Raw genomic sequence first — 16,235 nt, forward strand, 5'->3', positions numbered from 1 at the left:
TTTTTCAAACATGAAAGTTTTGAAAAAGAAAATCTTTCACTAAATTAAAATTTTACACATTGTATTATATTTATTCTACAATAAAGCAAAATTACACTGTCGATGAGCAGCACACATTACGGAATGTATCCCGCACGAGCTCTAAGGACCACTGGTCCAATCTTAACCACATATGCATAATTTTACTGGTAGGAACGAAGTGGACCAGCCTACAATAGATTATATCGTCCGTCCGTCCGACCGTGTAGCAACATCGCCCCCTACTGCAAACACTTGGCACGACCCTACAAAAACATTTAGACTCAGTGACGCTTTCCTGGCTAAACAAGTGTAACGTTCCCTTATAATTCCCTCAGATAGCTTTTAATTAAAACATAAAAAATAATGAGGCTTTCCTGGCTAAACAAGTGTAACATTCCCTTATAATTCCCTGAGATAGCTTTTAATTAAAAAACTTTTAAATTCAAATTTTACTCACAGCGCCCTAAAGCCTACAGCTAGGCCTAAAGCCTCGAACTACGCCTATCACTCTCCCTTCGTATCGTACCCCGGCGTGTGTGCAAGGGAGTTAATATTTAACAATGTTACATTCCCTGATGCTTTTAAATATAAACATTTAAATTTAAAGCTTTTACATAAATAATAAAAACATTTAATTTTAAAATTAACTCACGGCGGCCTAAAGCCTACAGCTAGGCCTAAAGCCTAGAACTAGGCCTCACACTCTCCCTTCGTATCGTCCGATTCGGTGTAGCAACATCGCCCCCTACTGCAAACACTTGGCAGGACCCTACAAAAACCTTTAGACTCAGCGGGGCTTTCCTGGCTAAACAAGTGTAATACATTATGTTTATATTCTTTGGTTATTCGTTCCTACCAGCCCACCCCGCAGGGTCCTGTTTGTCATATCATGCAAACTAAATCCACGCAAGGAAATGATTATGTATATCACACATTCTGTTTTGACCTCATACGTAATCCATATTTTTACGCATCAAAATGTCCATAAACGCAGCTTTTCTGGAAAACTGCTAGACGGTGGTCATCATTCCAAACACACAGCACGCCAAGCATCACACCTTGTTGGAGAAGGAGAAGAAGGACACTCCTCCGACATCAACTCTGTCGGCTTGGTGTTCCGTGTGAGGATCGTGGTGGGTGGCGGTAGTGGCAGCGGCGTCGGTACGTTGAGTGGGGGCCTCCCAGGCCAGTCCACGCGGTGCCGCTCTGCGGCCCCGGGGCTGGCTCGAGCCCGGCGTCGGGGAAGGTGTTCTCGAGCGAGAGCAAAGGGAGCCCGAGCGCGACGACACCGACGAGAAGGAGGGCGGCGGAAGTTGGAAAGCCGGCGCGTTGCCTTCCTTGGGCGGGGTCCACACCCACGAGGAGAAACCCGTGTGCCCGATCTTGAGCGCTGGCAGCACGCTGCCCTTGCCGTTGTCGCTCACGTACTCTCCCTTCGGGGCGTCCGGGTGTTCCGTTGTCTCCTTGGCATCATCCTTCGGCACGGACGTCAGATTCAGCAACCTCATATTCAATTCTGACCGCGTCGGCTTCACATCTTCGGGGATTACATCCATGGCATCGCCAGAAATTGCCTCGTTCAAATGAGGAATTGTCGGAAGTGGTTGTACTGGCAAAGGGCTCTTTCCGGGTCTTTCCTTAACATCTGACACATCAGCTCCATTACCCTCTGACAAACACAGTTTGCTGGGTTTTACATCGTCCGTTGGCTCAGACCAGTGTGGCGGACTTTCGCTCACCAGCACGATCAACGGTCGGTCGCCACATGCGGATCGCGAGAGAGAAATCTGCGGAATGCTGTACGAGTACAAGACGGAGGATGGCAGTTCACCAAGCTTGACTGTGGGCTTTGATATGTTACATTGCTTCAAGCGCACAACGGGAAACAGATTTTGGTTCAGCAGATGAGAAGTAGGGCACTTGGGATCCTTGCCCTGCTCCACCGATGTAGGCACAATCATGGCTCCTGCACGAGCAGATTCCACCTTACTAATGAGATTTGACTTGCATGTGCTGTTCCCAACAGGCAATAAACAATCACTCAAAGGGATATTCTGGAGTACACCTTGGGACTCTCCTTTCCCTCCCAGACTGGAGGGAGGGTCAACGTTTTCCACCAACTCCTGCCAGGTGTCATTAGGTTCGTCTTTGACTTTGCTGATGTCAAACAAAGTGTTTTGATCCTTACAGCCATTGGAATTGTCGTCTCGTTTCAACTTATTCCTGCGAAAGTTGAGAAAAAAAAGTCACGTAACAAACACATTTATTCATTCAAAATAACTAATTAAATGCCAACATAAAGAAAAGATTGCTATAAACAAGTAAAAGAAAGAAACACACCTTATTACACCATCTCCATTTGTTGACTTATCCGACAGCACATCTTCTTCCAACATCCCAACAGATCCATCTCCTCGGCTGGCATCATACGAGCGGTCGTTAGTCCCAACCATGCAAGCGTGATCCCTCTTCCCTGACGAGCCCAGCGAGACCTCTCTCCCTCACGCCCTGCTGGGAGTTGAGCGCCAAGCCACTGCCGTCACCGCCTCCCTCCTCATCCTGGTTCAACACGTCTGGCTTTGGCTCTGTGCTCCAAGCAAGGGGACTGTGGCTTATCTTGAGGTGGGTGATGGCCGTGTTTTGGTAGGCGGTGACGGCAAAGAACTCTGTCTGCGGGAAGATGAAGGTGTGCACGTTGTCCGCGTCCAGTCGCAGGTGGCGTGGCACCTTGTTGGCCCGGATGATGTGGAAGCGCGTCACGTACTTAAACATGGGGACGAGGGAGATCACCCCGTCCTGACCCAAAGCGGTGTTCGTCAGCTTCACCTACAGCCATCACAAACAACAAGCATAGCAGTGTCGATCAACGGCTGTTGTGAAGGCACTGAAAGTAAAGTGAAGCCTTGCCATGATTATAAAATTGGAAGTTTGACCAACATAAATAATGACAATGGCACTAAAAAAACCACATCGGATGTTGTCGGTTATAATATGGAGTCAAGTTTAACCGTGCTACATCATAAATGTAATCCAACAACTGTGCGTTTACGAATTTTACACGAAAATATACATTTACGTACCCCTAAAGTAGGTATGCCTATGCCTAATAATACATAAATCTTAACTTTTTATCAAAGCTCTTGCACATGGAATAGAATAAGAGCTGGAAATAATTTAAAAATACTTGGGACACTTTCTTCCCACGCTGTATTGATTCTGGGGGTTGTTTGGTCAAAGTTGACCATGCTCATCATCAGTGTAGGTTTGTGAAGTGTGGGCCCAGGATCTGTTCAGATATCATTCGCCAGCGATGTTTGCCCATGGGAGGGAATCATAACCGAGATCATTGAAATCCAAGAGCAGTGAGAGATAATCACTGCACCACCGCCGCTCAATCCTAATTCCACGTGGCACTTAAAATAATACTGGCGCTTGCGTAAGGTGCCAACCACTTTTACCTCTGAAAACGAGATGCTCTCGTACATCCAAAAGGAGCCAGGCGCGACACCCTCCTGGTGAACGTAGACGCTGTCAGGAATCTGTGGTCTCCCCCGTTCTATTGGCATCCAGCAGCCCTCACCCCAGCGGTAGCGGTGTCCGTCCACCGGCACGACGTCAATTGCCATCAGGTAGCAGCTTTGAGGATCCAAGCCACGGATCTGGTAATAACACAGACATTCAGAATAGATCAGTGTTCATTAAAGCGGGCATGTCTGGTGGTGGTCTGGTAGCTTGGGGTGCTACTATAAGGCTACTTGTCGAAGCAGAGTCGGTACCAAGACAGCCAATTGTGAATAAACCCGGTTCTCACGTCTAATGATATTAAAGTAACCGATGATACGTTAGGGCATGTTAAAGCAGACATTACCAAGTCCTAACCATAAACTACTGTCCAGCAGAGGGGAGTTTTTTTTCTTATACAATTATTTGTGTTCCCCAATAAGTTGAACTAGCAATTGGTAATCACATTTTCAAGTCATTACAAACAATAACAAGGTTTCTTCATTAATCGCTACGCAACTTTTGCATCAAAAGTTAAGAGTTTGAGCCACAGAAACTAAGGCAAACCGAGACACAAGGAGACACGCGCAATGCGACTTTGCCACGGGAGCCAACCCACCTTATAGCGGCAGTACGGGAACATGCGGCGCCCGGCCTTGGTGAGGATCATTTCAGTTCCCCACGAGTGGAAACGCTCCCACACCTCTCGGTTGTCGAGCGTCACTTGGAAGCCAGACGAGCGGATCGTGTAGGCCATGCCCCGCGCCTCCTTGCGCTTGCAGGGGCTCAAAGCTGGACTCCTGCCATCCTGATTTCTTTCCTGCGCTGCCCCCACCACCCCCGCCATGCCCTGCAGCAGGGAGGTGGGAGGAGGGATCATAGAGCTCGTAGGAGACACGACCCTGCTGCTGCTGCTGCTCTCGCTACTGCTATTGCCACCACACTCAAGTAAATCCATTATTGTGATGCTTGTGGGGGGCTTGAGGACTGAAATGGCTTCCAGAAGACCAGAAGTCAACTCATATCGCAGCCATGGTCTCTTCACCTACACTGCCAGAGGGAATTGAAAGGATAATACGCAAAAGAATTGGTGTTATGATAGATGTACATTTTTAAGTTATGCAACTTGCATGAAAAAAAACACGTTAACTTTCATGTTTGCTGGAAAAAAAAAAAAATATATTGAAATAGCGAAATTCATTCTAACACATATGGACAAGACACTACCAAGGCATTAAGTCGTAGCATCAGTGAACACTTAATAACAATAAAAATCAAACATATGCATAGTTTCTGTAATATTGTTCCAACATGTCTGTGCTCAGAAGTCGACAAAAATGTAGCCAAATTCCCTGCTACTACATGGATCAGAAACATGGACATTAACAAAGGAGATTCATACGTGCAAAGAGTAAAATGTGTTAAAAAGTGCACACTTGGAGCTGCAGTTGAAAGACAGCAAGAGCACCACATGGATTTGAGAACGTAAGCCTACCCCAGTCTCTCCCAGATTCCCTGAATCGGTGAGGCGCGGTGGACCAGTGGAACAGGCCTGGCCCCGTGAGCACTGGACCTTAAAATGGGTTTATGCACAAAGGGGAAATCGATTAATTATAAAGAATAATATTACGTTAGGCGTAACATACCTTCACGTGTTTTTATGTCAACGTGTGTTTAAATAATTATTAATATATTTCACACGGATATACCATTGAGGCCTAGAGACATGCAATGGCATGATCCATGACAAGTAACGTTATGCAATGTCTAAGAGGCCCATGTAATTAACGATGAGCACGAACGCACTGCTCCTTCATTTACATGAGATCATCTTTACGAGTTTATGTGATATGGTACCCCCATACAAACAAATATTATTGGAGTTGTGTAGTTGGAAAACGCGACAAAAAGTTTAAGAAACTATGAATTTTTTTTATTTTTAATTAAGGGAAGGAAAAAAAATCTAAAGTTCAGCTGCTTGGGCTTTAGGCAAGATATTTACAGTCAGTATTGATAGGTGATGAGTGGCTGATGTCAGATGAATTGACATGCATGAGGTTAGCAGCCCTTTAACATTCTTGAATGCATTCCAGAAGTTAATATGCAGATTGTGTAACCGATATGCACACACTAACAAAGCACAACTCCCAAAATAAATTGTGATTTTAAAACATTGGTCATGAAACCCCACAAACCTAGACCAATAATGAATGTGAATGGCAAGAGAGACCTTTGCCTGTTTATTAAACAACGAATAAAAGGTACCCAATTTCAAAACTCTATATCGATAGAAATGCAAATGAAACATTTAGTACTTTCAACGACTGATAAAGTACAACACAATGTCAGCCAAATGTTTTTTTAGAGACATTCGGGGTGAGTAAAATACACGTGGATGTGGGTCGCTGGGGTTTCACAACTGTCTTTTGATTATCCATGCAACTCGGCTATTAAAACTATTTTTTATTTTACCAGGTAAGGCCCCTCCCCAAGCTATATAGCTGTTTTATAGAGCCGTAAACATCTCTCACCAAACCCCTCGTGCACGCAAAAAAGCCCCATCAAACATTGCTTGCTGGGGGGGGGGGTCACGCCAACAACTCGAGGACTATGAACCACCACAATAACAACAACCCCTACCAACAACACGCCTCGGGAAAATAAGCGTCAACCAAAAAAGCACGCACGCACGCATCCGCCTCGCGGAGTGCGTCACAACAACGGCGATCAACACACGGGACCCACGATTCGTCCATGTTGGTGACGTGCCGAGTGGGGTGGGAAACAGACACATCATCATCATCATCGTCGTCGGCCTATGCGCGGCCCAAAAACGAGCCGAGCAAAGCTGCTGCTGCTGCTTGCTGCAGCTGCTCAACTACAGCACCGACATTTTCTGCACACAATTGGCCGTGTGGGGTTTAGTTGCACATCGATAGGAGGTGGGGTGTGTGGGGATGCGTCGTGACGCGTGAGAATGTTGTTTGCTTGCAAGCGACGGAGGAGAGGAGGGGGGGTAAGGCAACCCCCATCGTGTCGTTGCCTGCCGACGACCATTTGTGAGCTCCCATCAACAGCAACAAGACCCACATGTTTCTTCCTCAATGATCCCCCCCGTGGTCGACATCAACACGGAGGTGATCACTGGAACACCACAGCCTGTAACACGAACGATCATATTTGTTTTTTGGGCTAGGCCACGTATTAGTTTTATGCTAAATTAGGTATAAAAACCACGACTTGGCCGAAACAAAAAAAACTGGCATAAAAACTTCTGCGTGGCCTTACCAGATAAACAAATATAGATGATTGTTGTTCTTAGGTACGAAAACCAGCGTTTTAAATGTACATTCCACTGCCGAATGAAGACATCGCCACATATGTAAGGACTCCTGTGGGTTTTCGGTTATCACACTTCAACCCAAGCTAGTCGGTTCGGGTTCTTTAAGGCGGGGATCATAGAAGTACACCACAACAAAAGTTATCTGCTGCCCATCGCGTAAGCCCGCAGCCCGATTAAAATCTGTTTGCGCATGGTGGTAGCTCACCAGAACAGCACGAGTTCTGGCTATAAATCACGATACGCTATCAAATTGGCACTACTGTTGTAACAGTCTCAAAGTACTATATCCTAACAACGCGATGGACACAAAGGGCTTGCGAATAAAAGTCCCCTTTGTGGAATTAAACAAACGCGATCACGCCCTCGGTAAAGATAAGATGAAGGTGTCGCGTCACCGCTAAATGATTATTATTGCCGGACTAAGAGCCACACGAGCACGATGTTGAACTAAGACAAAGCTGGTACGTGGCCAATGTTTATCCATTTAAGAATAAACGCAAACACCGGGAACGCACCGTGACTCACCCCCCCCCCCCGCCGCTCTACCTGGGCCGTGCAGTCTACGAAGCGCAGTATATGCAGTACACGAAATGTCGAAATGTTTTTATCGCCGCTCACACCACTTCCAGATAGTGTAAAGAAAATATCTCGCACGTACCCCCGTTTATGAAACAAAAGGATGGTGTGTGTGTACACGAAGCTAAACCTGAGCGAGCACTCAACAAACTGCGGCGTCGTTAAGCGACCACTACTATCACGCCGACGATTATTGTGTGGACATGCGATGATGCTTGAACGTCCCCGTGAGTTGACAAAACAACAGCAACAACAAAACCTCGCTGGGTTCAAGCATGCGCCTGTGTTTTCATACTACAAACACGACCATCAAAGCGATGTAGCCGACCTGTTAAGACACACTGACTTGGCTGGAGCCATCTCTCCCCCTCTCCCTAGCACGTACGTATGTCCAACTTCTTTCGCACCGCACGTAGCCGACCGTGTTGCTTATCTGGAGTTGTGGGAAATTCTTTAAAAAATATAAATATGTATTAACGCCGGCCAGTTGTTGGAAGCGTAAAGGGGGACGGATACCACTGACCACGAGACGAGCGGTAAGGGACCCCCCCCCCCCCCCAGTGGGTCACGGGGCGCAGTCGTGAAGACTACGAAAGGATTCTAGATTTGAAGCTTTCGTGACTGCAAGGATTCACACTCTTAGGTTTTTTCGGTAAAGTCACGTAAAGAAAAATGAAAAAGGAAATAATAAAAAATGAATTTGTATTATTACTTTAACAATTGATTTATTTTCATTTATTATTATTTCATATTTTATTTTTACCTACGTGACTTTACCGAAAAAACCTAAGAGTACTACGAAGGGATTTGCGCCAATCGGATTTGGTCTCGAAGCCCTGATGGGCGTATTCCTTGACGCGCCGCTTCACTCACGTGAGGCGGATTTTGACGGTCATGTTATAAACCTTAATAGTGTGCGTGTGTGTGTGGGTGGGTATCTTTATCACAGTGGTTATTAACAAATCGCTTGCGATGAAAGAACACAACCAAGAGGCTCAACTCAAGGCCGAGCATAAAAGCAGAACGTTCTAAAATAAACAAAACATCGCGTCAACACGCGGAGCTGCCATTGCACGCGTTCAGGGCCAACCGAGCCATCGTGAGAGAGCACGTGATAGGTTCGCCTTACGACAATAACCACTTTAAACCATCTTTGGTGACGATTACAAATTGCCACGTTGACAGATACATCGCTTCTACGTAGTTTTAACACAGAGCCAGAAGCTCGGCCAAAACATTTTTCCACTAAACGGCTTCAATTAACAAAGTGTGTTGAGAAAAAAAAATGGCTACACGAACATTTAAACCACACCGCACAAGTGCCCGCGTCGTCTTGTTTGAAAAACCTGCGCAGCGCGGAGCGAAGAACGTTGTCGTAGCAACATCAGCAGCAGTAGTAGCTGAGGTAGCAATCGTAATGATAAACAGTGGCTGCTGCCGATAGACATTGGTCCCGGTTGTCGTGCCCGAGCTGGTCCATAACCCACGCTCCCGCCAGGGGGACACAGAGACCACCCCCCCCCCAACGCCTCCTCCCAACACGCGGCTCAGCGCCGCCGCAGCATCGAAATAAAAAAAACTGCCGGGACAAACGACAGAGAAGCTCGACGCTTCGAAGGCGTCTGCGACCTGTTATTAATTGGTACGATTCGTCGAGCGCTGCGGTTAACAAACACGCGGCGCCGCCACGCTCGCCGACGACGACGAGACAATGCAGCGTGGCGCACGCGTTAAGCACGCCGAGCGCGCTTCCGGTTCCCGGTGCGTATCGGGAAACGCCCCCTCCCCCCCCCCGCGCGAGACCCCGAGCACGTGACGGCCCCCCCCCCGCAACACCCCGAGCGCGTCACGGCCCCTCCCCCCGCACTCAAAACCCCAACTGGGATAAGCAACGGCGCCGCCTCACCGTTGGCGAGCGAGGCAGCCACGTGATCGAGAGCTCGCTCCCGATTGGTGGAGCGGCCGCGCATTTGCTGAAACGCTCTAGAGAATGCAAAGTGAAAACGAACGCCTCGCTCGCCGCATTACGCACGACGTCGCGCTATTGTTATACGCTCGAGTTGATGGCAACCCCCGATGATTTTTTTTAATTTCTGCGATTTAAAGAAACGGTTTAATAATTCTCGAGGGGCGCAATCGTCAAAAGATTCGCCGCCTCCCTCCTCACGAACCTTTTTCCCGCTCTTCGACGACCGTCGACGGCGCGTAGAAGCACGCAGGCGCTCAGAGCCACTGCGCATGCGCAGGCCACGCCGCAGCCCCACGTGACCCGCCGTTAAAGAGAAAAAAAACCGACGATCGACAACGCGTTATATATATTTTTTTAATCAACGATATCTAACGCGCGTCAAAATAGCCTAATGAATAAGCGACGTCAATTAACACCTCAGAAAAAAACCTAACAACTAAAATGAAAAGTTATTTTGAATCTGCAACTTAACGTCGAACGCGTCACATACCTCGCGCAGTGACGTCACTTCCGTTGTCACGTACACCCCCCCCCTATCGCGAGTCACCCCCCCCACCTCCGCCCACGTGGTTCTGATCACGCGGCAGCCACGTGGCTCGCACTTGAACTTGAGATGGCTGCCGCGGGGAAAAACGAATGTGGGCCATGTTGCAAGCCAAACTATGGTCCCGTGTAATAAACCACTCGAGTGCGCGCCCCTTCATCGACGAATGAATACCAAAGCCACGCGAAATCGATCTCTCTCCTCAAGGCATCTCGTAGCTGGATGACCACCTCGACACTCGCAATGAACTCATGAATAATAGCAGATAATGCAACGAGAAACGTCAGACCGCTCCTTCCTCGTGTGTCTTAAACTGACGCGCTGCTAAATACACAAAAGCATTCTTAATGCGTTTCATGAGAAAACCCCCGTGTCACTTTAGACACAATGACGTGATGGTTACAGTAATACACATGCGACCATTTTAAAGAGATTGTGTATTATTATGAAGACATCGCACAGATCTAGTTCTTTGTCAAGAGATTGTGTTTTAAATTGAGACTTTTTCTCCGACAGAAGCTACAGTACATTGTAATCAATGACCCACAAATCGCTAAAAATAGCAAATTATTGTCCCTTATATTGTTCAGGTTGACCAACGATCGATTTTACAAAGCAGATACAGTACTGTAATTATACACTTGTGGGTTTTCTTTCTTCCTCAGCCCCTATGCGCAAGTTTTATAGACGTGCTACAATACCTTTGAATAATACAAAAAGTCACAATGCTCACGTATTTACCAGTACAAGCTTACCGCCAAGTGAAGACGTCTCACCACCTCTGGGCACCGTGCAGACAAGACTGAAAAAGGAACGGCAATTTGTGAATTCAAACAAAAAAACCCGCGTGGAAATGGGCCCTTTTGAGCAGAAACAAATTCGCAGGGTAGCTTTATAGTCACTGGGAGAGCAAGTGCTCGTGGCTGGTTGGCTGGTGTGGGAACAAAGACGATCATGTGATTGTCTTGGCTGGCAGTAAGCTCCACCCAAGTACTTTTTCCCTCCCCCATTGCAACGTCAGCCTTTTCAGTTGGGCCTGCTTGACTTTTTATAAAACCGCCATGGAGCACGTGCTTTTCGTTGGACGCAGACCAGTAGCAAGAGTAGCATGTTCATTTCATGCTTTGCCCCTAAAATGGTGGGCCCTGAACATAGGGGAGCCACGGTGGCGAGATGTTCACTACCTCGCTTGGTATACAGGATCCCGACCCTGATGCCTGTATATTTGGAGTTTGCGTGTCTCTCTCCCCGTAGTCACATGGATTTTTCTCCGGTTTTCCCCTCTACATTTAGAAACATGGGTTTACAGTGTTTGGCTGTTATAAAGTTCTACGTGATACGCCACTATGTTGAGCTATCATTTGTGACCAGGGTCGCTTTGGAAAAAGAGCTATATAGATCAGTGGGCCTTACCTGATAAAATAAAAAGTTTAGCTTAGTTCTTAGTATGTAGCCAGAATCTACGATCCTGACTACGATTTTTATGAAAATTACATTTTGATGCGAATGCAGATTTAAGATAAAGTGAACAAAACGGCAATGGCGAAATATAAAATGGGGCACAATACAAATGAGTCAATGCACAATCGATCAAATCAAAAAGGGAGACTGTGCATGGCTATAAAACCCATTTTATTAAAGATAAGCTGTCCAAAGTTGAAGGCATGGTTAAGGTTAAAACTCGACTTCTAATGTACTTCCTCCTATTAATAGTTTTTGCCACTATAATTTAGTAATATGAATATCTATGTCAAGAGTAGAAACATAATTTTAGGATGCAAGAGTAATTTAGGTAGAGTTGGATCTTAGATACTGAATGAACGACCATTCAGTAGAGGGTATTCCCCAAACTTACTGCTTACTTATTTGGCACTTCCTGCCTGAAGCTAGGTTCTAGTATCCTTTATATTTGTTCTATTTATCCTCATACCGTGTTTTTTTCCCAGCCAGTTAATATTTCGAGATAAACTGACATGCATTTTGCACACGGAGCAGTACATAATACCTGCCATGACATGGATTGTAAATATGCATTCTGACAACTAAAGTATGTTGGATCGTGCTAAGAGACAGAAAGATCAGAGAAGAAACAGATTAGAGAAATCATATTGACTGAAAAGAAAAGGCGTTTGAACAGGACATTACTAGAAGGGTTAATAACAATGGATGGGACTGGTAATAGAGTTGGGAAGGGGGCCCGACCCACCATTGATCCCCTAGGACTGGTTTCCTGAAGACACCCCACAAAATACCCACGGACTTGTCGAAGAACATTGGGCCCCCTAAGGATACCCTGGAACTTGTCGGTGCTGCCTTGGCTGCCTCTGGCTGTCTTTGAGGCTCGATATTGGTACTGGACCTTGCTTGTTTTCCCCCATGTGATGGTGATGCTCTTTCTCCTATTTATGTATCCCTGCCCAGACTACGCCCCCACTCATCCCATGTAAGCTTTCTCAGGCTTCCGCCACAACCTATTCGTCTTCGTTCTCTCTTGATCTCTCTACATCCTGGATACTCTGATAAGTAGCTCCCACCTCTATGCAGATCTCCAGCAGAGCCACCACAGTGCCAATTAGGTGGTGTGGTGATGGCAGAGCCATCATTCCAGGCATCACAGCGGAGGTTACTGATAAACTACTCTCAGATGATGGAGCGGTGCTGTGGTTGAAGGTAGCATCCACTCAGAGTGTGCCTCTTTGACCCAAGCAATTGAGGACTGGATAGCTGACTTTAAATGGTTACTTCCCAAATCTCACCCAGGACTTTATAGGTATGTGTCACCCTTGATAAGGTGCCAGATGCTTTTCAAACTGGTCTTTTGCTGAGGCATATAAACAAGTGGTATATTCGAAGGTCAGAAGAAAAGCTCCCCGCCGACAAAGTTGCTGTTTCGGGGAGGATGGCATCTTCAGCCCCTACTCCTGATGCCTCTCTTGAATCGTGGCTCCTCTTTGTATGCAGCATTCGTTTATGCCACGCCTGCCACCAGACGAAGGAAAGTGAACAAAGGAGTCAAAACACGTGGGTGGTGTCTGAGTGTTTATTCATCAGACTACACATAGGGAATTGAGCACTGCACTTGGCAAAAGACCCCGAGTAATGGCTGCCCTTCCTGGTCCCCGACTCTCGACTTTTCCATCGACCGTTGCATCTTCAATTTCCGTGGGCGTTTGCTTTTTTGAATGTAGTGGCCAATCAGCTGGTCGTTTGCCAAGACAGCCCTGGAATCCGTTTGGCTGCTCTGCTCAACCAATTAGGGCTCAAGCCGGCACTCTGTTTCAGCCAATGGAAGGCTCTCTGTGCCGCGTTCAAATCGGCAAATAGGATAGCAGTCGCGAGCAATGCCGACAGTGAATGAATGAATTGATATGATCATCTCTAGGTGTCCTTTATAGTACGAGGGTTTCCCAAATTCCAGTCCTCGCAGCCAACCACCACGCTACGTCTTTCCATGTTTACCAATCTATTTCCCATTCCATAACAAATGGACACGTTCCACGCTGCACGCTCCCGATGGTCATTAAAACACATGCCACCTGACGTGCTAAGCAATTAATGCTGTCTGCGTCACGTGTAACACGTGTAAACACATGTAACCGCCATTCGTCACCACAGCACTCATGCCAGGCTATGTCATGTTAAGGCCACGTTAAGTTTAGAATTCCCGCTGGCAGGAGGTCACGGGATAGACCCAGTTGCCATGGGTCACCTGACTGAGATGACTGGCCTATTGCACCACCTGTGCCCCCTACTGTGCCAACTTGCTGTTTTTTAACCACCCGGCACTCCGCTTGTTGTTGTGAGCATCGCTCCTCTGCCCTCTTTTGTTGTTGGAGGGCGACTGCTCCAAACTGCCCAGTAGCGTCCACAGAGGCCGATCTTGACACCGCTGGTAACCAGTCATCGGCAAGTCCACTCAGCTCCACATTTTCTTGTACCACATCAATCCATCTCTTCTCTAGCATGTGCCGTGCCCGTTTATCCCCTCTTTCCGGCCAAACAAAAGTTGTTTCGGCATACGATGGCTGGGCATGCGGGCTACATGACCCAGCCATACTTACGTGCACTGTTTAACAATCATTGGGTGCATGCAGTGTGGAACTAATTAATTTGAATGGCAGGACTGGAGTTTGTGAAATGGTGTGAAAAAACTTTTAGCCGGACCAACTCCCACATAGTCATACACCAATTTAGGCCCTCTCGTTTTACGTACTTTCGCCTATAACGTGCCCAACTTGATACCCAATCCTATTTTATGGACTGTGGTACCTCGCCATTAGGTACTTGAGATTTACGAACTTTACCGCTTAGACCCAACATTGTTTACGTTACATGGCGACATTCAGGCACCAGATGACGCCCACGCGTTAGCATCCCTGACTGGCTATAGTCTCTTTCATTTGTACAGTGTAGTGACATCGCTGGATGTCAACATTTTGGGTCCAGTGCCGGCCCGAGAGGGGCACGGCATGCGATGTAGCGACATCGCGGATACCACAATGGTGGTGTGGGTGTAGTACCGACCCTAAAGGGGCCCGGTGAGTGCTAAATAAAAGCGCTAGATGGGACCACACTTCCTGTGCAGTGCCGACCCGTACAGGACAGGGTGTATGGGTGCCGGCCGAGGATGAGGTTACTCGAGGCTACGGTGCTCTGGTTGACCCGGGAGGACACATGACCAGTTGAGTCTACAAAGGGGCCTCAAGTCGGGGCAAGGGGTGGTCACGTGATTGGGACCCAGATCCTTCCCGAGGATTCTGGAAGGTGGACGTGGCCAAGGGCAGAGCTGGCCACGCCGCAGAGAATATAGGCTGGGTCCCGAGAGGGACCAGGGTTGTTGTTCATCCTGGAAGAAACCTTCGTCTACGTTCTACAAGTCTCCAACACGTGGACTCGGACCCTAGCTGTTGGTCCCGGTCTGCAGTAGCAGTTACATTGTAACTAGTGTAGGTAGCCTGGTGGTCAGCACCATAGGTTGTTATTTAACCTATCTACGTGACTTTACCAAAAGACCCAAAGAATATGAATATAGGTTGTTATTCTGTTAAGGGGAAAGTACCCCGTGTGTTGGAACTTAATAAATGTGTTACGTCCAAGTCTATGTCTGTGACTCAATCATACACACTTATTTGTCACACCGATGGTTATAAAATACAGATGCACAATAGGTTTACTGAGCAAACTTTGTTTAGGTACTTTGCCACCATCCGATCTCTTTGCTTCGATTTAAGTTTCGATTTACGTTCCGGTTTTCAGGAGCCGCATCATAGGCGTAAACCGGTGTATGCTTGTTATAAATAACTAACTTGTTTTCCCGTCCTAGGACGGAAGCTGTAATATTTACGAAAACATTGAGCAGGGTATAATTGTATCTTGTGTACATTTTAATGGCAGTGAATCTTGCACTAAAGCATATCATCAAACACCTCACTGCATTTCACTGTAGCACTGTATTAATGGCAGTGATTCTTGCACGATACTATGTCATAAAACACCTCACTTCATGTCACTGTAGCACTGTATATAACTGACCTTCAATTTGTTCAAATTCACTGCTTCAATACTTTATTCTCTTCTGCTCTCGGTCGCTGGGGTTGAAAATAATTGGAAATTAATACAATATCTGGAAAATCACCGAGAAATGTCTATTTTTACTGTAATGTAGAAGCATCAATTAGACTTACTGTATTTTCCCGCATATAGCCCGCATGCGCATGAACCCGCAGACGCATATACCCCGGCAAAAATAGCATTTTGTGTAAAACAAATTTCAGATAGCCCGCACCTCCATATGACCCGCATACATTCAAATCTTTAACATCGTTACAGCAGCTTAATTCCATCATATTAATACAAAGTTTACATTTGTAATACATTCCACTATCAATTGTTAACATTAAAATCATAACGTGCACAAAGAAAACAAACTAACCGGAAACGAGTGCAATTAAAACAGTAAATAAGTAACGAAAGTAAATATCGAATAAATAAGTAACACAAAACTGGTAGATAAGTAAGTAAGCGTACTGTTAGGCTTACCAGCATTCAACCTCATCATATTACAGCTACTGGACCGGTAGTTACCCCTGTACAGTTTCAGCACTGGTAGATTGCGCACTGCGCAGACAATAGCGGCACTACGGTAACGCCATTGCCTCCTGGCAACAAAGCCATTGGAAGTTTGAAACAAAGTTCATGGTCGCGACTGTATAGTGCTCAGCCAATAGCAGCGGCCTAAGGGACTCAGTAATTATGATGTTAAGGCCCTTCCCATTTTGCAA

The 16,235-nt window shown here is 46.6% G+C and overlaps 2 protein-coding genes across 4 annotated transcripts in view; both read right to left on the minus strand.

The window, feature by feature from the left end:
* The window catches only part of LOC133342384 (MAX gene-associated protein-like), a 37,688-nt gene extending 35,706 nt beyond the window's left edge, over positions 1–1,982 (minus strand). The window contains 1 exon segment of the mRNA XM_061551521.1: positions 1,080–1,982. Coding sequence (XP_061407505.1) covers positions 1,080–1,577 — 498 coding nt within the window. The 5' untranslated portion in view covers positions 1,578–1,982.
* A 124-nt stretch (positions 1,983–2,106) lies between these two features.
* LOC133342383 (T-box transcription factor TBX6-like) lies at positions 2,107–9,176 on the minus strand. Of its 3 annotated transcripts, none has more exons than XM_061551519.1 (5): positions 8,788–9,176; positions 4,142–4,572; positions 3,480–3,680; positions 2,362–2,847; positions 2,107–2,244 (listed from the first exon to the last, which is right to left on the minus strand). In XM_061551519.1, exons 2-4 carry the CDS (start codon positions 4,478–4,480, stop codon positions 2,461–2,463), a joined length of 927 nt encoding a protein of 308 aa, XP_061407503.1. In that variant the 5' UTR covers positions 4,481–4,572; positions 8,788–9,176; the 3' UTR covers positions 2,107–2,244; positions 2,362–2,460. The 3 variants fall into 3 exon arrangements, with proteins under 3 accessions (XP_061407503.1, XP_061407501.1, XP_061407502.1); XM_061551517.1 differs by having other exon boundaries at positions 4,142–4,561; positions 8,737–9,176; XM_061551518.1 differs by lacking the exon at positions 8,788–9,176 and having other exon boundaries at positions 4,142–8,094.
* Positions 9,177–16,235: the final 7,059 nt, after the last annotated feature.

Source organism: Lethenteron reissneri, chromosome 14 (assembly GCF_015708825.2).
Source record: "Lethenteron reissneri isolate LAM-NWPU_2019-01 chromosome 14, ASM1570882v1, whole genome shotgun sequence".
NCBI classification, from domain to species: Eukaryota; Metazoa; Chordata; class Hyperoartia; order Petromyzontiformes; family Petromyzontidae; genus Lethenteron; species Lethenteron reissneri.